We start from the raw sequence: 23,306 nt of genomic DNA, 5'->3' as shown, positions 1-23,306 counted from the left end.
ATAGGACCCATCAGGAGCAAGAAAATCAGAAAGTTTGATGGACTGCATACCAATATATAATAACACACAAAATAGCCCTACTTTATTAAGGTTGGTTAAGAGAGGACATGATAATCTCATTAAGAAACGTGCTTACTTCCAAATTTCATAGACCACAAGATAATCTTCATCCTTGGAGAGTGCAATGCCGTTGTTAAAGCATGGATTATCTAGGACAATGGATGTCACATTTGAGATGGGATGTACTTGAGCACCTGCCCATGATACCAATAGTGAAGACCAAATTTGGTGCTAGAAACACTTAAAGAGTTAGACATCCGTTGAATGCTTCTATCACATCATCCGTAAATCTAGTTCAATCATTTGAAAGATTCAAAGCTAGTGGCTGCATACAAAATCGGAAGATTCAAGTAAACCTCAATAAGAATAATCTATATAGTATACATTACTAAAAAAACAGTTTATTGTTATCAAAAAAAAAAAAAAAAAAAAAAAACAGTTTATTTCTCCGTTAAACTGATTGCTAGGAGTCTAGGACCTTTGGCTTTGGATATGATAAGAGTGTTGTAATCATGGGGCCAACCACATCATGGACCAGAGGTCGCATTATGTTTTGCCTATTGGCTAGAGAATCACTGAGTCCAGATTTTGACTCTTCCTAAAATACCATGTTGAGAGAGACTAATGCAGGTTGCTCATGAATCACGACAGACATACTACTTCAATATTTTGTCTCCAGCCAGGTGCATAAGAAAACAAAGTCTTGAAATAAATATTTTATGCATGCATCTCAAAAGACACCACACCAGCCTTTGATGCATCATTTGTATTTGTAGTCACTGGTCCCAATGGGAAAAGATTCCCCAACAATTAAAGCCTTGATCTTGTTAGTGGATGCTAGTCCCAAATCTTCTGATTCAGTGAACAAGCTGCCGCACCTCCATATCAAGATACCCACTTGTGACTTGTGTCTATGTTAAAAAAAAATCACTCCCTAATTAAACTCGACTAGAGAGTGTGGGGTGTGAGCAATTCTTGTAAGCAGTTTTATCTTTGCAAATAATTACAAAGAGGCTGTTTCTCGGATTTTAACTCATGACTTTTCAATTACAAAGGAACAATTTTACCACTGTTCCGGTTCACCCTCCGATGACTTGTGTCTATGTTTCTCTAAAAAAAATGGCAAGACTTGCGCGTGACTAGTTTTCCGTGATTGCACTGTATCCCCTTGTCATTTTCTTACAATGGATGAGATAACCACACAAAGGCCACATCTACCACTTGCTTAAAGGCATTTTTAACGTCTTTTCACATTTAAGATTAACTACACTAAGTAACCCTGTTCTTCAGAAGAAACTAGAAACAGAAGAACTTAGCAAAACTGTCAAAACAAGAAAGCACTCATCTTATAAATTATTTGGTAAGAGTCAGGGGCTGTAACCTTAATTGTGAAACGAAAACGGGGGACACTATCTTCTGTAACCTTGAGCAAACCCTGCATATATATCAGAATTGTGATCTTTAATCTTGTAGCAGATTTCATCTTAAACTTAGAGCATTTTAGCTTTTGTTATTGGTAGTATCCTACAGATATGGCCATGCTCTTGTTACAATTCAATATCCTATACCAGAATGTTGCAAGTGTGAGCAAAGATTATTCACTTTTGACTTTGTGAGAGTTTTATGTTATCTTTTCAGAACCACAGAGTGAGACCACCTTCTCTTGCTGTAGTGCTTCCTTAAGAAGTTGGAGACAATATAACGCTTCACCTATAATTGGTGTTGGTCATCGCTCATACTTCGTGTGATAATAACGATGAGGGCCTTTGTTGTCGGGGTGAGCAGTAAGGCAACTGGGCTACCGCTCCCAGGTGAGCAGGCGGGACTCTGGGGGACCGCGCTCATAGGCCTGTAGAGGCTAGGTACTGTTGTGGGCATATGATTTATTGTAATTTTCCTAGTAGTTTGGGCTTGGGTCCATGAATAGGTGTTGTTAGGGTTTTCTAATCCTATTTATTTTTTTCTTGTAAACCAAGTGACTTGTAACTAGTGGCGGTAAGGTGAACATAGTACAAACAAACTGGACGTAGCTCACATTGATGAATCATCAGGATACATCACCGTGTCAATCTCTTTTCTTTTTTATGTGATTGTCGATTTCCAACAATTGGTTGATGTTGGTAGACGGAACTGTGAGAGCAAATGAAACTTCCAGAACCAAGCTTGAGCATGCTGTCACATAATTTTATCTTGCAGAGATTGGCAGATTAATTAACTTGAAATCTATGCTCATAGAGCAGGGTCCTTAATTTGCTAAATAGTGGAGTTCTGCCTTGAGGAAAGTTGATGTAAGATGTGTTCCTCATTCGTTAGCCTGCCCTCATTTTTTCTTGTCTGAGTCAACCGATCAAGAGTTCAACACGAGGAACGTACTTGATTTAGCAAAAATGCACGTAATGACACTAGAAGGCAAGTAATCTGAACTGTGTTACACTAATCAGTTGATGGCTAGCTTATATTTAAATTAATTAATTAATTAATTGAACAATGTGACACCTAAAAAAGCATGTGGAGATGCCAGTGTTGTAGTCGTGTGACAACTGCATTACCAAATGAAATAGACTAAATTATAGTTATAGCTTCCAAAGAAAAACTACTATTAGTTAAGTAAATATGTACTTTATACATTTGTGTCTACGTGATTGCACAACTGCATGAGTCTTAAAGAGACATAAAACAAATTACTACAATAAGCTGTTTTTCACATGTCAAAATAATTGACAATCAATGCCGCCTGGTTAGCAAATAACAATAAATACTAACAAGGATTGATAAATAGATTTTTTATTATTTTCTTTCTTCTTTCTTCCTGTGGGTGTACATAATATGTACCTACAAGACTCTTAAAAATAATGCTACATTGTAATTGTTGACAAAGTTAAAAGAATTTTGATCAATATTCCGAGTCAGACTGATTGGTAGTACACATCTAACTCACTCCATACAAATAGAAAAAAAAAAGGAAAAATGACAGATTTAATACAAGTTTTAAATTTTTTTATTTAATTAGTATATTGGGATTTATTTTTCAAAATAATGCAATCAATTGTATATTTTAAGAGGGTTTGATGTTTTTAGGAGATAATTTTACTTTCTATACACACATAAAAGTATGTAGGACCCATGTGAAGTGAAGAGAAGAGAAAAAAAATATGAGTCTCAATACGAAAGACATTATACTCATTTTAAGAAATATGCAACTATCACGTGGACCAAAATAGGATTAGTTGCACAAACCCCAATAGGCATCTACTTGTAGGAAATTTTTTTAATATTACAGGTCGATACACCATTTATTAAAATAGGTAAAAAAAAATTATTTCCACCCTTGTCTTTTTTTATATTACCTTTCATGTCCTAAAAACTTTTTTTATTTAGTCAGGATATAAATAGAACCGTTGTACAGAAAGTTTGCTCCTAGTTGTGCACCCGTTGAGGCTTTAAAACAATTCCATTTTATTGCATTATTTTTTTCTTATATCCCATTTTGTTATATTATTATTGATCAATCGCATAGGAGAGATATTTCCACACATCATTTTACTGTGATCAAATACATTAAATTAGGAAAAGTTCCACACGTGGTTATTTTAATATGATAAATTATATTAATTTAGGAAAATCCTTATGCGGATATTTTAATATGATGAATTACTTTAGTTTAGGAAATATCCTCTCACGCGGTTATTTTAATATAAGAATCATATTAATTTGGGAGAAATCCTCTTACGCGGTTCTTTCAACAGAATAAATCATATTAGGTTAGAAGAAATCCTCTCACACGTCATTATAACATGACACGTCATGGAAAGATTTTTGTCATTCAGAATGTTTAATGATAAATTAATATTTAGTAATTAAATAATTTTTTTATAGTGTAAAATCTCCTTTTGGATCCCTAACATTTCATTTTAGTTCCTTACAAAGAAATATTTGAAGTCCCTAAGAAATTCAAAATGGATCCATTTGGTTAAAATCGTGGTCCATCATAAATTAAAAAAAAAACTCACATTAGTCCGTAAAAAGACTAAAATGGATCCACTTTAAATTTTATAGAGACCACATGACTAATATTTTTTTTGTAAGGGATTAAAGTGAGCACCATAATTTTTATTAGGATCCAAAATAAGCTTTACTCCTTTATATATATATATATATATATATATATATATATATATATATATATATTACGGGTTCACTTGTATAATTTTTTAGAGATAAATTGTCATTAATAAGTGACTGAAATTTTATCATTAGGCATTGACGTTAAAATGAGACATTAAAGATAATAATTAGACATCAGTTAATAGTGTGGATGTTAATATGCTACCATATTAGTTTAGTGACATGTGACAAACAAAGTGGTCAGTGACTCATGTCTACCACATTTGAAGGACGCTAATCTCTTGTTTATTTATATTACTAACTTGTGGTCAGTGACACATTTTTCCAACGTTAGTTTATTTGCATAGGACAACATAAATGTCTGTTGACTTCCGGTCCCTCTTTATATTGTTTTCACTTAAACACACATTAGAGAGAGAGAGAGAGAGCGAGTGTGAGGGTGAGTTGGATGAAAGTGAAACAATGACAACTTCAGGGTCAGAGCCTCAGACTTCCACAGTGATTACTGTCAAAACCGTTTCTCAGGTGGAGGTTGAGTGTGTGAAATGCGACTCATGTGGTTTCACAGAGGAATGCACCCTTTCTTACATTTCACGGCTGCGTCAGAGATACCAAGGTAAGTGGCTGTGTGGGTTGTGCGTTGAGGCTGTCAAGGACGAGGTTGTGAGATCAGAGAAGCTTATCACCATTGAAGAAGCAATCGAACGCCATAGCAGTTTCTGCAGAGATTTCAGATCATCAACTCCTCTGAAGGAAACAGAACACCCCATCTTTGCTATGAGTCGGATTCTTCGGAAAAACTTGGACTCTCCGAAGCCTCTCCGATCAAACTCAAGTGGGGATCTTCCACCGGTTGATGGGGTTTCTGCTCCTCCATCTCTTCCTCGATCAGAGAGTTGTTTCTCATCTATCTCTGGTTAAGGTCAATTTAATTATTTTAGAGTCTTGCAGTTTCAGGTAAAGCGTGGAACATAGCAACTCTTGTGTCTCTCTCTCTCTCTCTCTGTGTGTTTTTTCTGTGAATGTAACAGATTATAAAAGTTTATGACAAAGGGTCTCTAACATTGGTATTTTTGTTTTCATTGATTGATGGATTTGTTCCAGATGATCTCACAGGGTTAAAAATTTTGTGAGGCCCAGCCTGGTACTGATGATGATGACTTCACTACTACATCTTCTTCTTCTTCTTTTAACCATGATCTTCAATGTATACAGAGCACATCTTGTTTACTGCTATGAAAATTCTAAAATTTAGTTCTTCTATTTTTTCTGTTTCAGCATTTAGAAGATGGAAAATAAAGAATATGCCAAAGAATAAAAAGTTCTTGAATACACCAGCGGATTTCTGTTGCTGCTTTCTTGCTCACAGTTTTGCTATCTGTTTTTAAAATAAATATTTTACTTTTCTCTTTTTGGTACGGGGTTTATTTTAAGGAAATCTGCTTTAAGGAAATAAAGTTAAAACTTTTCTAATTATTGAATCAGAACAAAAAGACAGCACAAACTTGCCATTATGATGTCTGGCTCAAGGCTCAAGCACACCTTAAAAGGAACTAATTTGCGACCATAGCTGTATGCGTATGAGGAATATGACAAATTCACAATCTCAAACCTTTTAGAAACTAATAATTCCAGGTGTGCTTAGCTGTTTGTGTTAATTTTTATCATGGGTTATGTATCAGAAATGACATTATTTAAAGATTTTTCTGAAAGAAGAAAAAGAAAGTTGAATAATCGAGGCATTTGCATTTTGTAAGATATTGACACAAGACGAAAGTGCAGAGAAAGTTCCCTTAAGTAAAAAGCCATCGATTTTGTTGGAAAAGTTTAGTGTTTCCAGGCTCGTTAATGTACCAGCCAAAAAGTTTAAAACTTTGTGGTGCTGGAGTGAAGCAGCAAGTAGCTCGTTTTCACTTTTTTTGTACTTTTCGATGGTTCTAACTGAAGGCCTTGTGGTGCAATGCTTTTCATGCCTGAGTGCAATGTTTGCATTACAAGACCATATAGGATACGAACTTTAAAACTTTTACCATGATCCGCTTGGAATGATTAGCCGTAACCGACCATGAGATTATTATCCGTATGCATCGAAACCGACGAAGAGAGAGAGTGGGGACACTAGTTTAGACCCCCAATCCATTCGGATTATTCTTAGTATTATATGTCCTTTTGTTTTTGTTTGCGTGTTTTTTGTTAGACTTGGACCTCATTCATTCGTAGACCCCAAAAACAAAAGAAAAATAAAATTATAGAGCTCTTTCACTCTTGCGTTATTCCAAACAGCAAAGTTTACCACATAGATTTTCGAAATTTGTGGTTATGTGTTTTTGTTGGAGTGTATTATCAAATTCATCTACACTTTTACTACATATAGTTCATTTAATAATTAGAGTGTCAATTACTCATAAAGTCACGTATTGTAGTGTCTTTAATATAATTTGTCAGCAAAGTTCGATACATTTTCGGCAGATCTTGGGAAATACATAAACAGCATGGTGATTATCATTTTAATTCGGCATAAACCTGGAAAGTACTTTTTGTAAGCTGACCAGAGCAAAAGAAAAAGAAAAGAGAATGTTAGAATCAAAGAAGCACTGAAATCAGTTTGCTATGGTGCTACATGGCATGCACCATATAGGCCTTTGCCAGATAATGGCACCGAGTTGCAAATAGTAACCTTCAAGTAAAACAGGATAAAAAATGCTCCTACGGAAAAAGAAAGCGATTTTTCCATGTGAAGATTATTTTTGAAGAACAAGAACGGTATGTTAAACATTTCCTCACTGCTATTGCCACCTTACAAATTAGCACCATTTCTCAATCATTAAACTAGTCAACTATTTTTTACTCAATGGAATCCATCATTTCATGGGTCACCGAAATAATTTCCATTATGCACTTTGTTTAAAAGGTAGTTTACCTAACCCCTCTTATAGTGCTCATGAAATCAATCTGCTTTATATTCCTTGTTCAAGTCTACCTCAATGGAAAATGGCCAATTTGATCCCTTTTTTTTAAGAGCTTTGCCGATTTCTTTCCTCATTTTTCAACGAGTAACTTGGCTACTAAACAGGGACTAAACGTGCGAACCATCATGGGTTTTCTTTTACGTGATTTCTATGACCCCACATTGACCACAAGGATCTATAAACGTAAAAAGAGTCATCATTACATCAAGGTGCAAAGCCCAAGAACTTCGTAACTCATCTAGATTGCTTACTTTGGGGCTGGTTTCTCTTATGATGGAGGTTAAAGCATTAAGCATGTGACTTGTTTAGGATGCAACATCAGCATATCACACGAGTTTCTCCCTCCACCAATTTCGAGCAATTTTAATCATTATATGAATCCTCCATATTATGATCAGGGTGCATGACACGAGACATAAGTAAGGAGCAAGAGTATGCTACTTCAGTACTGGTGATTCTCAGATACTATAGAATCTAAAGAGCTTGTTGAAGAGTTTGACTTCAGTACCTTAATTTTCAGCGCACTAGTAGTGCTAGAGAATCCCATCAACCCACCTTTTTGTTTTTTCAAGAGTTCTTTCTGTATCCAGTGATAAGAAACTTCAAAATAAGGTACCTTTCCAGTGTAGGCCATCATAATTTGTCTTTGAACAGCATATTAGGTCCAGATGAATGGAAAATTTTCAAAGAGAAACTAAGCTCTACGCACTTATACGAAAAAGGATTCTTCTAGATTTTTGCCGAACCTATATCTCATTAGTATGTCGGGTTTATTATATCGAATAGCAAGCAGCTGTCTAGTGCCCCCTCAAACAGCACAATGGCTATGCTAAAAATTGAAGCAACATTTCCAACATATTCAACAAGAACCTATTTGATAAGCATATTTAAATACAAACTTTATGATTGGGAAATAAGGTTTTTGCACCAAGTATCTCATACATCAAAGCTGCAACTAGAGGTGCCTTCGTGACAGCATGTCTTGTTAATACTATATTTTGAGCTAACATGTCATCCGGACTTTCTTTTGCTACAGGGCACTTTCTCTTGTCGTTGAAAATTGCATTTGAGGATACTCATTTACAAAGATGGTTTCCTAGAAGCCAATGGCAGTTCACTTCCATAATTGATGGAACTGCCAAGGACATCAATCATCTTCACATCCTGTCATAACATTCACAACATGCATAGATAAATGCAACACTGTAAATTCAACTAAGAGATACCATGTAGAGCGTCTCATGTATTGCTTCCAGGAATCACACTTCCTGCTTTACGACCACCAATTTCAGCTCCATTTGTTGTTGGTATGTCAACGTTCACTATACCACAATCACTACCCTGTGGCCTGCATAATATTCATATTCATGAGCACATGCAATATACTATTTATACAACAAGAAACATCATTTTCAGAGGGTTTTTGTTAGTATTTGAATGCCTAACCTTAACTCGCTAGTAGGGATATTAAGGATCATAGGAGTTGGACCACAAAAAAGAGACGGGGATGTCTATTAGCACTCGTCCAATCCATTTCAATATAGCTTCAGGTCTTCGTGTAAAAATTGAACTACTCAATCTTTGAGGTACTGAATTGTTGAGTTAAAATCATAAAAGTTCAATCAGAAGCTAAACTCCAAAAGAGATTAAGCTAATAAAAAAAAAAAAAATCCAACCTTATAAAATTAGGAACATTTAGGAAACTAAAGTTGGAACATATGTATTTTGAGAAATAAAGTAATAAAATGGATTAATTTTGTAAAAAAGACAAGGTTACACACCTTTTATATTTAACCTGAAGATAGTGATAAGATACATGCCTGAGATTTTATAATTGAAATGACCTTTTGAAAGTTTTCCTCTAAAACGCGGGTATGTTAGGCCCCACTAAAGACCCTTTCTCCAGTGGGTCACCAATTTTGACTTGTTTGTATACTACAATAAGTTGGTCAACTACATTTGCGTAAATATTCTCATGAAGAAACTGCAGTATAAGAAAGCTAATTAGATGAATTGTATACCTTCAATAAATTCACATATATATGAATTATGAGATTCAATTTTTAAATTGGTTCATTACCAGCCTACGACAGGATGTGCAACGTTGACCAGCAGTACCTACAACTGCAAACAAAATAGAGCGAGCAGCCAATCAGATATCTGCATCATCCATCACTATTATTGCATTGTTATCATTTAACTCGAGCAAGCATTTGCCAAATCTTTCATTAACTGTTTTCTGAACCTTTAATCTCACCTATATATATAGTAGGGAATGCATTATTATCAACTCAATAGAATAGAATGTGATATTCAAATCATACAAAACCGAGGAAACATTTACACAAAATATATATCTCTACATAGTGTTTTTCCGTTCTTTTTCTTGTCTTGTAAGGGGAGATGGGGAATAGAGCAACATATATGATTACATAATACATAAAACACAGAGGTAGTTGCACAAGAAGAGGTCAAGTTTTAGGGCATCGTATATCAAATATACTCATAATAGGGGGCTATAATAAATAAGGCTGGAACCACTATGCAAAAAATTTGAGACCCTTCATTTTACTTTGGGCAACTAAGCCGAGCATCATCCACGTAACATATGTAACTCTAAACATAAGAGTGGAAATTTATATATCCCATTCAACTAGTTTAATTATATAACCAGGTTATCATATTATGTACCAGGACCAAGTACACAAAGAAAGTACCGTTGAACTTTGATAAGAACCCAGGCAATAACAACAGAAAACAGAACTCAAGCGTATACCTTGTGAAAACAGAAGGTTGCATTATTGGTATTAGCCTCAGCAGTACAAGCAATGGATGTAAATCAGCAATACAGATAGAAAATTATTGTGAAAATTACAAGTGAAACTATAAAAGAAAATGATAGTGTAGAGGCTCTACTCACTCCCAAGTCCCATGGTCCAATTCAGATTTCTTATACCCTCACACACTTCAGGTTTTCATCTTACACTCAGCCTAACCTCCTAGAATATTCTATTATCCCTCCAAAAGTTAGTTATGTCACCTCATGAGTAGAACATAATACAATACTACCCATCTTACATACACCTCCACGAGTATATTCCTATCAAACTTCCAGTAAATGAAACCTGGGAATTAGTGTCAATTGCTATTGCCTGACCTATTTCAGAACCTCCACAGAAAGAGGAGAATACTGCACCAAATAATTTGCTCCTCTCAGGAACCTCAGCAACTAGCTTTGTCACAGTAATAGTTACCAATGGAGTTGTTGGAGCGCCCTTCCTACAATGCATGTAGTTAACAGATGAAGTCTTAAATTGAACGGATAACTGAATTTTCATCGAAACACCCCAGAGGAAGAGGCTCACAATATAGCACATCAAGTTTCAAGTAAATTTGCATAGAGTTCAAGATAATTTGATCAGCTTAATGCTTTTCTGATAGACATGTCTTGGCCATGTAATATGTGTTGGGCTTCCTCCTTCAATGCTAAGTCCAAGCTCATTGAGTGATTTTCCAAAACCCCTAAACCTTAACCCTTAAAATTCATTAGTTGAGGGTGGAGGCTAGGTTAGATGAGAGAGATTTGATATTTGAGAGAAAATTGTTTGAGATTTGAGAGCAAAGCTTTATGCTTTGTATTTGACAGATCTCTAGAGAGAGTTTGAGTGAAACATCTCTAGGGAGGTTTGATTATCACCATTGTTGGAGAGGTTGAGTTAACCACTACATTGGTGATTCTGATTATTTGTAACCATTATTTTCATAGTAGATTTTTGATCTGCACTAGGTTCCGTAGGTTTTTACTTCTTCATTGGAGAGGGTTTTCCCACGTTAAAACTGCTTGTGTTCTCTCTCTTCTGTTTGCGTTTTGATTTTTCGCTGCGCTGCCCGACCTGGTGAAGTTCAGGCCGAGGTATTGTCGAGATTCGTGTTCGAAGATCTTGTTGATTGTCTTTCGCACACAGGCCCCTGAGCCAATTTGAGGAAACTGAGCTCCCAACAATATGATGAAAGCACTTCAGGGAATCACTTGACTAGTAGATTGTGCTAGATTGTGCTAACTTGTTTGTTTGTCAGTGCATAAGCATATGTATCAGTGTATGCGTATTATATGGACCCATGTAAGTGCGAATAGAGCGAGATAGATCACCACAGAAATGAACATGCAGCAGTATTGAAATATTATGAAGATAAATTAGAATTCAAGGATACTGCATTCAAGAGATACAAAATATACGGCTTTGTCTTGACAAGCAAATTCAATCACACATGAAAACATAGCAAACAGATTGTGTAAGCCATGACATGTTAATAGTGTTAGAAATCAAATTTGATTTTGCAACATCCACCACCAATCTAGAAAATCATAGAAGAATCAAGAGTTGCTAAACCAGAAAATTTCTGAAGCTATGAGGCGTGGAAGATCAAAGAAGCAACCAGAAAGTTTCACCGCCATACTAGAGAAATCTTGAAAGAAAGAAATGGAAGTTTAATTGGTCAAAGAAACAAATGGAGAAAGAATATGGCAATGAAGAAGGTAGAAGGTTGTAGAGTGAGTTGGTTAAATAATAAAAAATGAAAAAGAAGACAAATTGGTCAAAGAAAGAAAAAGGAAAGAGAAGACAAAGTTGGAAACGAAACAAAGTCAGTTGAAGGAAAGTTGATGAAAGTTGTAGAAGTTTAAATATTATTTAATATATTAAGAAAAAGTCGGTATTTGGTGAAGTATATATATATATGTATTATGGGTAGGAGTAGCATACGATAAAAAATAGAAAGAGAGTGAAAGAAAAGAAAAGAGTGATGTGAAATAGGTGTGTGATAAGAAAAAGAGAGAGATAAAAAAGAGTGAGAAAGTGCCGCAGCACTTGATATGAAAAACAGAGAGTACTTGAGATTAGTATGTGAGAAAAATAGTACTGAAATACTGTTAGAGAGAAGAATAGAGAGTTTGAGATACAGTTATCCTAGTGAGAAAAATTAGTCATAGTATTATAACACTTGTGTTTTGTTTTGTAAAAGTTTGATACTACCATTCTTGTTCTGTTTATTTATTTCATCTAGCATACCATTAAATTTCCAATAATTAATTTCAGAGGAATTGAAATTCCATCAAATAGATGAATGATGATCTGGCATATGTTTACTCAAAATCAGAGAGAGAGTAGTAGACTTACCATACAACACAGTTGCCACAGACTAATGCAATGCAGGCATTCCACCCTAAGGCACAATAGAAATGAACACTTTACTAATAATAATGATAAAAGCATCAGAAATTGTTTAGTGCATGAAAAGTAAATCGTATGATGCAGAACTACAGACAAATTATTGAAAATTTTATGGAATCAAAGTTATTTTTTTTTTTTTTGATAACAAGTTATTTTCATTATTGGAGAGACGTCTATGTATGTATAGATGCACAAATATAAGATTGATAAACCACTAAACAACTAATAAATGAGGATTGAAACAAAAGCTGTTACATAATTCAAATATTATCTTATCTTTATTCCTAATACTCCCTCTCAAGCAAGTTGGATCATGGAGGTAATGAATGCCCAACTTGCAAACTAGAAAGATAAAGAAATTCTAACCAAAAAAAGAAGAAGAAATTTCTTGCCCAATATTTTATTAAAAAAATACCCACAAAACATTGCTAAACAGACAATTCAAGAATGTTGGAGATATAATGTTATTGGAAAATTAACTCAACAAAATGGCTGGAATAACCATCAACCTGAAGAGTTGCTTCAAATATTACAGGTCAAACAAGAAGGCTTTGCTGGAATAACATTAACAAATATAGTGGTGTCAATTCTTGACCCAACACACTGACACGACATGAACACAATACAAAATTTTATACCCAGCTTGACCCACATTTAAATTTGTGTCATGTTGACAAAATATGATACGTAAAAATCTGTATCGTGTCGCATGTCTACACATAAACATGTATTTACCCATATTTTTTAAAATATTTACCATTTCAACCAATTCGTGTTTGTCGTATCATGTCAACCTGTACAAAAAGTGAGTCGTTTCCGTGTCATGTCATATCAACTCGCAAAATTTGCAGGTAGTATTCGTGTTGAAAGTTTTGATACGAATAAAAATTCGTGTTTGTGTTTATGTTTATGTATTCGTTCATTTTAAATTTTTGTTGTGTCAACTTGAATTGATACCCCCAAGCAAATAACCCCTAAGGAGATACCTTGTTCGCGGGAATAAATATCAGTGGCAATGTCTTTTGTTGGAATAACCATCAACGGCAATATCCTAGCAAGCAAATATATGCAGCACGAATTAAAATTTCTCCTCCAAATTCAATTGGAAGCTTATAACGTAGGTAATGAACAAATGGGCTTTGTTGAAAAATTAAACAAAATTAAAGGGATTGCTGAAAACAAATGGGATATTAGGAGATGGGAAACGGTGATGTAGAGCTCCCAATAATAGGGAACTGCGAAGTGCAAAAGTCACATAGGATTATTGGCGGACCTAGAATACAAATTTTATAAAAAAAAAATTCAAAAATTTCAAATGCATTAAAAAAATATATATATAAAAAAAAAAAAAACTTTAACTTAACATAAAAAATTATTTTTAACACCTTTTTTTTAATCAAGTTGATTTGTTATATAGCATTATAAAATATTCAATAAAATATATGTCTTCCCACATATGTATCAAATTTGTCCATGCTACAACCTTGTCATTTACATTAATCTTGGCATCATGAGAAATTAGTATTTCAACCAACCTTTGCTGGCAGCATAGTGTAAAGCAGTGCGACCCCCGTTGTTTTTCAGATTAACATCAGCTCCTACCAAAAATGAAGAACAAGAACATTCAAGATATTTGATGAATTTTTCTGTATTGTATTACTTAAAAAATAAAATTAAATAAAATCAAAAATTCATATCCGCAAGTGCGGACATGGTTGACCAAATAGGTCCACCCCTGCATAGAATGAAACTGTTATGATACGTTGAGATGATCACGAGATTACAGGTTCGATTCTCCCATTTTATATTGGAAGTAAGTCAGTAGAGGATAAAATCAAAAAATATGCCCGTGCAATGTCAAGCTACAACCCAAAGAGTTCTTGTATATAAGGGCCTAGAGATATAATATAAAAATCATTTATGACACTTTTATTAAATTTTTGAGTTGAAATGATTATTACCACAAATATAGATGAAAAAACTTCATGGAAAGATCAGCATGTACCCATATGCTCGAAGGGGGCAGTATAATTGACACCGCACTTGTAGTATATTTTCAATAAAAAGATTCAAAGTTGCCAGTCCTTGCTAACTTAATTTTGCGTAATATGAAGAGCACCTGACAAGAAGTGAAAATATATTAGAGGATGAAATTTATTGAAAAGGACAAATACATGCGAGCCAAACCCTGTTAATGAATTGTCTAATACACAAGCTTAATGAATTTAGGCAAAATGTAGAATTTAAGATTAAATTAAAATTTTGGTTGTTGATGTTGATAGTTTTCATTCATTTTCAATTTAGTCCCTGTACTTTTTTGTTTTCAACTCAGTCCTTGCACGCCGTTATAAAATTAAAACCATGTAGAGGTGTGCATGGCGCGTTATAGCATTCTCCAGAACCTGTAGAGGCCACGGCTCGATGAAGAATAAAATCTGATGAGAATGATTTCTGTTACATGATCTGAAAGCTATCTCAAAATTTATGATGATGATAGAATATATTATAATAAAATTAAAAAATCGCCTTTTATTTATCTATGAACGACTAAGATGTTGATTTATATATGAATCACTGAGATTTTCCCATTTGAACTTATTTAACATGATGTCAACGACTCCCCAATCTGAACTATGAATACTGGGCTCCAAAAATTCACAAAAGAGTGGGACACGTCATCAATTAGGGAAAGTGAGGTAAGCTGCTGATTTTGACAAGTCTGTTTCGTGGAGGGCCCATTCCCATTCTCTCGCCTCCTCTAGGTCTGGGCCTTCCTACTTTAAAATTCAAATTAATAATAACCGTTCCCTTGAATTTCTCTCTTCTATTGTACTTATTTAGGAAATAAAAAAATTAATTTTTATCATAAAGATATTATATTAACTATTTTTTTTTCTTATTATCTCTTATTATAAAATTTTAATCGTTAATTTTTGACTATCTAACGGTTATAATTTATTAAAAATTAATAGTTAATTAATAAGTATGATCCAATAAATTATAATCGTTATATCGGCGGAAATCAACGGTTAAGATTTGGTAGTAAGAGGTACTAAAAAAAATAGGTAATAAGTATAACCTCTTCCTTTTTATCACCGTATTCAACAAATTCAAAAGGATAAAAATGATTAAATTAAAAAATAACTATTAAGATATTTTTTGAAGGGAAATATGTTTCTCACATCATACTATTTTGCTTCATGCAATACACAAAATGTGAATGAGATTCATTTTTTTTTTTGCTTTAATGTTTCTAAAGTGAATGTAGATACATTTGCTCTCAAAACGACGTCTTTTTGGGTTGAAAAATTAAAAAATTATAATAAAAAAGACTATTATAACCCTGAAATAAATTATAATTACAAAAATACCATGATTTCTGCCTCAAAACAACGTCGTTTTGTGCTCAATGTAGATAAGTTACATATCTACATTGACTGTAGAAAAAGCGAACCTTTTTTTTTCTTGTCTTTAGTAGGTCTTACACACTTTTTTATTATGTGTTGTATGAAATAATTTGTCTCATGCAACATAAAAAATATATTTTTCTTTTTTAAATCATTATGCAAGGAGGGGATTTAATTAAAGAACATGGTAGATGGATGGTTGCTAATGGTGAGTAGTCCATAAATGAGGAAGGACAATTGGATATGATCTGGTGATTCTCCTCAGGAAGTAGGTGGTAGTATTAATCTAAAGGTTTGTTGTTTGTTAGATGTGATTAATAGAATCTACAATGCGTATAGATTAAAGGAAAATCCACCTACACATCTAGTTTTGTAAACTCTCATCTGGTGGACAAATGACCAAGATCAATTGTTTTGGCCTTACACTTAATTCGAATCATATTCAATAAATTTATATAAGGTATCATGTACCAAAAGCAGCGTGCAATAACGCCCAACTTGTAAAGGATAATACGTTCAACCCCCAAGGGTAGCTCAGTTGGCAGCTGAGCTCCCAAGAGATTGCTTGGTGCAGGGATCAAACCCTGCCTCAAGCAGTTTCTTGGAAAATCTTTGGGGGCCAGAGGATAAGCCAAAAATCTTCGGTTGGGGAATTAGTCTCGTCCTTTCTCCGGTTGCGAAGCTTAATGCACCCACTGTTACAATGAGGGGCTAGCCCAAACGGGCCGTTCCCCGAGGACATGGTGCCCGGAGAAGGTTGAATGGGGATACCTCCTGGCAATGTACCACAAAAAAAAAGGATAATACGTTCAAGAAAGAAAAAAAAATCAACCAACCCCTACTTGTCCTATTTGCCTGCAGGAAATTGAGACAGTTGAGCATGCATTTCTTCATTTTTCTTGGACAAAATCAGGTTAGTATGGATCCCGAATTTAGTGTACGCCTATAATGGAAAATGTATTTAGATTCGAATTGTAGCTTTAGAAAAGAATTCTAGCTTTTAAGCATAACCCATATTATTTTGGTAAAACTGCTCTCTTCTGTTGCACAATGTGGGCAATTAGGACAAGAAATCTTTCAAGAAAAAGGCCTCAATATTTTATTTACTATCAAATAAGCTATCCCGGAGTATTTTGCTATGGCTAGGATATTTACCAAGAACAAGAAACATTTGCAATAACGAAGGAGGTACCTGGGCAGTTCTTGAAGATACTAATTAATGTTCTTCGGAAATCGACAGTGGATCGTCCTTGCAAAATCGCAGTGCTCAACAAACAGAGACAAACAATTGAGTACATAAATGCTTGTTGGGGGAAAAACATTAATAATGGATTAACATCTGAAAAGTCACTGCCACGAAATCTAAAAACACCCAGGAGCAAAATCAAATTGAAACACCCTTAGAAATCGAGAAAGGAAAACTCAGCTATATCCGCAATTCACTTTGCCAAGAACAGGCACCGTTTGAGATCATCACGACCAAACTCGTAGGAGGATCAAGAATCTATTGAGAGGAAGTTTGCTTAGACATTAATATATCACATGACTCAATGAATACCATTTTTTTTTATACAATAGTAACAATAAAGTCTAAACCTATAATTTCATATAATGGTTTAACGTTTTTTATATTATAAGAGATAAATTTATCTTTTATACATATATCAAAGTGTGTGGGGACCATATAAGCCAATGTGAGAAGAAGAGAAAAAAAAAAGAAAATATGGGCCCCACATATTTTTATGTGTAGAAAATAAAAATTATCTCCTATAACATGAGAGACATTTAACCCTGGAACAGTGACCATTTTGCCACACCTGGTCAAAAAAATTACCAGACTGTCACGCCAACAGTAAATTTTTCCAGAATGCCACGTGGGATAATTTGCTACACTGTGTAGCGAAATATGCTTGCAAATAATTCCCTACACAGTGTAACGAATTATGCCACGTCAGAATGCACAGTCAGCAAGAATGACACATGTCAAGCAGGGCGTAATTCGCTACACTGTGTAGCAAATTATATTCGCGAATGATTTTTTGACACGTGGCACACATTCGCAGGAAAAAAGATGACGTGTCATAATTCGCTACCACTGGTAGCGAATTTGATCTGCAATATGACCACGTGTCACGAAATTCGCTACCAGTGGTAGCGAATTATGACACGTTGCAGTCTGGTAAAAAATATTGTTCGCGTGGCATTTGGGTAAAAAAATTGACAAAACGTGGCATTTTGGTCACTGTTCCTTAAACCCTTCATATAAATTATGTAAATATCTTACCTTTCTCCCACTTTTAATGGATTATAATTGTTTTAGACCCGTTCACAGATCCAGCTTATTGGGTTAGTCTCTAAAGCTCATATAAGGTATTACAATCAGTAAAGAATCATTTTATGGTATCAGAGCTTTAGTGATAATAAGATTACGAGTTCGATCATCACCGCCCTCCACTTGTAAAATTAAATAAGCCTTAAGATTTTAGAGTGAAGTGGTTCTTTATACAGTCTCATAAAAAAAACTAATTCCCAATGCACATGCATCACGTGAGGATACTTGACTCATATTTAGTATAGCTCACGCGAACAAATATGGTTACGACTTTCCCTTTCATTGATACCTACTACTTTGTTGTTACTTTGCTAAAGTATGGCCTTAAGAGCCATAATGTTCAACACTTCCTCTTCATTCGTGGAACAGTGACCAAAGTGCTACTGTTCCATAACTTATTTTCCTAAATGCCACGCCAACAGTGAAATATACCAATCTGCCACGAGGGCAAGTTCGCCCAGAGAAGTAACGAACTCTGTGTGATGATGTGTCATGTAAGAACTCGTACCGTTAATTAAGGAAATTAATTAATTAATTGTGTGAAATTAGGAAATAATTTCACAATTGACCCTAATAATTATTATGAGGCTTAAATAAATATAGAAAGTCATTTTTCGGACGAAAAGTGCAGATACCGGTTCTGCTACTCGGTATAAATGCGTACCGAAAAAGTATCCCGAAAAATTATAATAAGTGCATGATAATTCCTAGAATATTGTATAGGACTAGTAAAACAAGTTTCAGGTTAAAATAATGAGAACTGGTGCCAGAAACTGATACTGGCTATGGAAAAGCGCGTACCAAAAAGGTGCTCCGAAAAATAATATATAAATAGGATAATTCTTGTAAAATTGAGTAGGTTAAGAATCCTGAGTTCGGGATTAAAATGCTAAGCGTAGCAATTAATGTTAATACTGTGTGTTTTCACTTAAGTGGGCTATAAAACAACTTTTGGGCCCAAAACCCTAGGCACCTTGCATTCTTACGTGACTTGTGGAGAGGCTGATCAGTTGTTGTTGTTCCATTGGCCTTCTCCACCGTTTCTTGAGCCAAGTTGTCACCTTTTGCATTGATCTTTCTCTTCTTCTTCTTGTAAACACTTGAGAACCACATTGCGAGGGTGAGAGGTGGCCTTTTCTAAGTTCCCAGCCACTGTTTGGTTGAGGAGTGGGCTGAGTTCTTGGTCTTGAGTTGTTGGAGCTTTGTTCTTGAGTTGTGAAAGCTCCAAGTAGCTTTCTTGTGAAGGCGAGAACCTTGTTGAGTGCCATTTTTGTTTTCTGTTGAAGTCAGTACCATTGGTTGGCTGTTTCAAGCTTGGGTAAGTGTTACCAACCTAAGATCATGATTTTTAATGGTTAAAAGAGGTGTCTTGGCATGTGTAATGAGTTAAACAAGTAACCAACTGTGATATGAACTTAAAAGAGGTTAAACATGCATGCTAGGACGTTGGAATGGGTTAAAAACCCAACCTTTGGAAGGATATCTCGCGAAATGCAGAACTGCATTCTGTCGCGAAATATCCGGATATGCATATCCGGATATGGGGATCTGGATATCCGGATATTGATATCCGAATATTCCCCCGACAAATATTCGGATATTCTGGGTTTCGAAGAACAGTGAAGGCACTGTTCATACAGATTGCTATTGTGGATTTGTGGACCCATGATTGGCTAGTTTGGACTTCTGTAATAATTGAACTAAGTTACAATCAAGTGATTAAGGGCTTGAGGCTTTGTGAGGAGCCTAAAGACGTAAAATGAAAAAGAGAAGCGTTGTCTTTATGTTTATGCTTATGAGCTATGTGTATTGATATGTTTGCTGGTCCAAATCAGATTGTGATTCTGCTGTTTTTGGACTTTGAGCATTGGTTGGACTCTTGGCTTGGATAGCTAGCTTGCAAGGTAAGCTTTCGTGTCCTCGGTTTAGTCATGTTGTGGTTCCACCATGTCCCATGGGGTATGGTTATATGCATGTTGTGTTACATGCTTTGATATATTAAAATGCTTTTGAGCTTATATTGTGCAATGGCTTATGATATGTATGTGGTGTTCACCCGATGGGATGGTATCCTAAGGGTAGGTACGGCAGGGCGCGTACTGTGTGGGTAATAGACATATTCTTACATTTCTCTGGCTAGTAGATTATTGTATTGACACACATGACTTGATTATCTGCTGCATTGCACTATTTTGGAAATTATATTGTTAAACTCTTTTGAAACTTATATTGCACATGTAAGTGAGCTTGGGGTGGAAGATCCTTAAAAACCCCTTGTCTTGCTGAGATTTCTTTTTTAGAGATCTCACCCCACGTTTGGGGACGCTTATTTCAGGTTCAGGTATTACGGGGGCTGATGCCTCTAGCGGCAGGAGGCCAGAGCTTAGTTAACGATTATTGCTGTTTATTATGCTGACATGTTGGATGCTGGATATTCTGCTTATGTTATGTTTTTAGTTGCTTTTATTATGCTGTTGATGTTGAGACTTCTGTTGGGCTTGTGCCTTGTTTTGGGTGAGCATGGGGTTTGTCCATGCCACTTTATGTTAGTACTTTGAGTTGAGTTGTACAACTTAGTTGGTTGTCTGGTCTACGTGTTGTAGTTCCGTGGCTAGAGACTTATATCTGTTATTTTAATTAATGAGGTATTCAGTTAGCTGTCTTTTGCAATGTACATACATGCATGGTTTTATTTAAATGATTAATTAAGCAAGTTGGTAATGATAATGACGTCATAAATGAAAAGAAAAAGATATTCCGCATTTTTAATTAAGCGCACCTTAATACGATGATATGATAATATTATCGGATATATACGGGGTCTTACATGTCACGTTTCTGGTGGACACGTAGCTCGCTACTGTCACCAGCGAACGCCGTAGCAATTAATGCTCTGCACCTTCTCACCTATCAGGTCACGTGGCTTGCATGCAACAAAGGTCGCTGCCCACATCAACGAACTTTGTATATCGACTAGCATGCCATGTGGCTGACATGCACCAAGTTCGCTGGGGGCAGCGAACTTGGTGTAACAGCTATTTTTCACAGCCCTATATACTCCCCCCATTTCTCCACCACCCAAATCCCCTCTCTCTCTCATTTTTCTTCTCTCACTCTCCTACTTTCTAATTTTTCTTTCTCTCTCATTTCATTTCTTTGTCTTCATTTGAGGTTAGTAATTTATGATTTAATTAATTTTTTACAGTGTTTTATGGTTATTTAATTATTGTTAATTATTATATATAGGATGAAACATTAAGTCAGAAGACATATTATTTGCTTTATTATTTTAATTAGTTTAATATTAGTAGTTTAGTAATTGCATGTTAATGTTAGTAGTTTAATATTTTATAGTAATGCTTTATTTAATAATATGAATTGTTTGCTATTATTTATAGGGTTTAAATTTAGGTTATAAATTTTTGATATTATAGTTGTTAAATTTATCAATAAATTTTTTTAATTATGCAATTATTAGAAATATTAATTGAATATTAATTTTGCCATATTATTTAATTAATCTATTTAATAAATTTTTTTATATGAATTATTTATTTATAGGGTTAAAATATAGGTTAGATAATTTTTATATTAATGTTGTTAAATTTTGTATTTAATAATTTATTAATCATGCAATAAATAATAATATTAAATAAAATAAAATTATTTAGTTCTAGGTTTGAAAAATAGGTTAGAAAATTTTGCCATTGGCTTAGAATATGTATGTTAATCTTATTAGGTGTATTAATTTATACTAATATATTATTTAATAATATTAATTGTTTGATATTATTTGTAGGGTTGAAATCTAGGTTAGAAAATATTTATTTTAATGTTGTTAAATTTTGTATTTAATAAATTTTGAATTAAATAACATTATTTAGTTATAGGTTTGAAAAATAGGTTAGAAATTTTTTGACAATAATCTTTGTATTTATTTATTAGTAATTAGTATTTATTTTTGAAAAATAAGTTATTTGTGATCCTGTGAAAGTGTTTGACTAACACATGTATGGATGTTGTTCCGTATGCCTATTATCCATTCATGACCACCTTTTTTAAGATATGCCTGCATCCTCTATGGACAACCGTTATTGTGATTTTGACAAATCATTATCAGCCTTTTCGTATCACTTTTTAGCACGACAGTTGTGCGATTATTTGCCATATAGTATTGTTTGAAGGCCATTTGTACTTCCTGCTTGCTTTTAAACTGCTGGTCCTTATAGAGCTCTTGTCCCATTTGCCAAATTGGTACTTGTGCCTCTTGCATGACATCACACTCTTGATCGGGGTGTGCCCAATTAATGTTCGTGTAAAGTGGTATTTGCACCAAAATGGTACACTGTCCTCCCCTGTTTGACACAAGTTCGCATGTCATTACTAATACTATTTAAAATAAAATAAAAATAACGGTAAATAACTTAACCTGCAGCAGGTGGTGGGTCATGCGTACAAACAATGCCCGGTGATGGAATCGGTTCAAACAATGCAGTAGACGGCTCTATTTCGAAATCATCATCAACATCTGTATCCAATGAGTCACTGTCAGGGACAAGACCTTCATCAACCTCTTCCTCGGAACTATTAGTACGCCATGACGGATCGTACATGTCATTGGCAGGAATCACATCTAAAGGTTGTGTTAGTGGGGGTGATAGTGGTGGGGGTGAGACATGCATATCATCCGGATTTACTTGCGGCTCCCTGTTAATGTCTATGGAGTAATTGGTAGGGACGGAACTTTGAGTTCTTGCCTCTCCACCAGTGTTTAGTTCCGCACACAACTCGATATACGAGGACTCTCCATGCTGTCGAAATGCATCAACTACTAATGACACATCTTCATCCTCCACCACCTCCACAGCAACCCATTGCACCGGGTTACCAGAAGCGCATCTAGCAATCATTGTTACTCGTTGTAATCTCAACTTCTTGTATATTATTTTCTTCAACGCGGACTCATGCGGAACATCTTCGTATCTCCTTCAAACACTTGACCGTTTGGTCCAAAATATCTTCTCCCATTGTAATATAGAATGCATATTACATCACTGTTACTCTCACTCATTATGTACTGAAATAGCAAAAAATAACAAACAACAATGGATCATTTAAAAGAAAACGTACGAGAATGACAAAGTGGGTCTGGGAGGGAAAGGGGTGGGTTTAAATAGCACTG

General features: G+C 34.8%; 1 protein-coding gene and 1 pseudogene across 1 annotated transcript; one reads left to right on the top strand and one right to left on the bottom strand.

Annotated features, from left to right (window-relative positions):
• Nucleotides 1–4,630: 4,630 nt before the first annotated feature.
• LOC133305553 (uncharacterized) lies at nucleotides 4,631–5,488 on the top strand. The gene has a single exon (XM_061505807.1). It carries the CDS (start codon nucleotides 4,648–4,650, stop codon nucleotides 5,104–5,106), a length of 459 nt encoding a protein of 152 aa, XP_061361791.1. The 5' UTR covers nucleotides 4,631–4,647; the 3' UTR covers nucleotides 5,107–5,488.
• A 2,746-nt stretch (nucleotides 5,489–8,234) lies between these two features.
• Nucleotides 8,235–23,034, bottom strand: LOC133305483 (aldehyde dehydrogenase family 7 member A1-like; annotated as a pseudogene).
• Between the last annotated feature and the right edge of the window lie 272 nt (nucleotides 23,035–23,306).

The sequence above is a fragment of the Gastrolobium bilobum genome, unplaced genomic scaffold (genome assembly GCF_033153095.1).
Source record: "Gastrolobium bilobum isolate Gb01-03AN ecotype WA unplaced genomic scaffold, APGP_CSIRO_Gbil_v1 utg1221, whole genome shotgun sequence".
Lineage (NCBI taxonomy): Eukaryota > Viridiplantae > Streptophyta > Magnoliopsida > Fabales > Fabaceae > Gastrolobium > Gastrolobium bilobum.
This window is presented reverse-complemented; position numbering and strand designations above follow the sequence as displayed.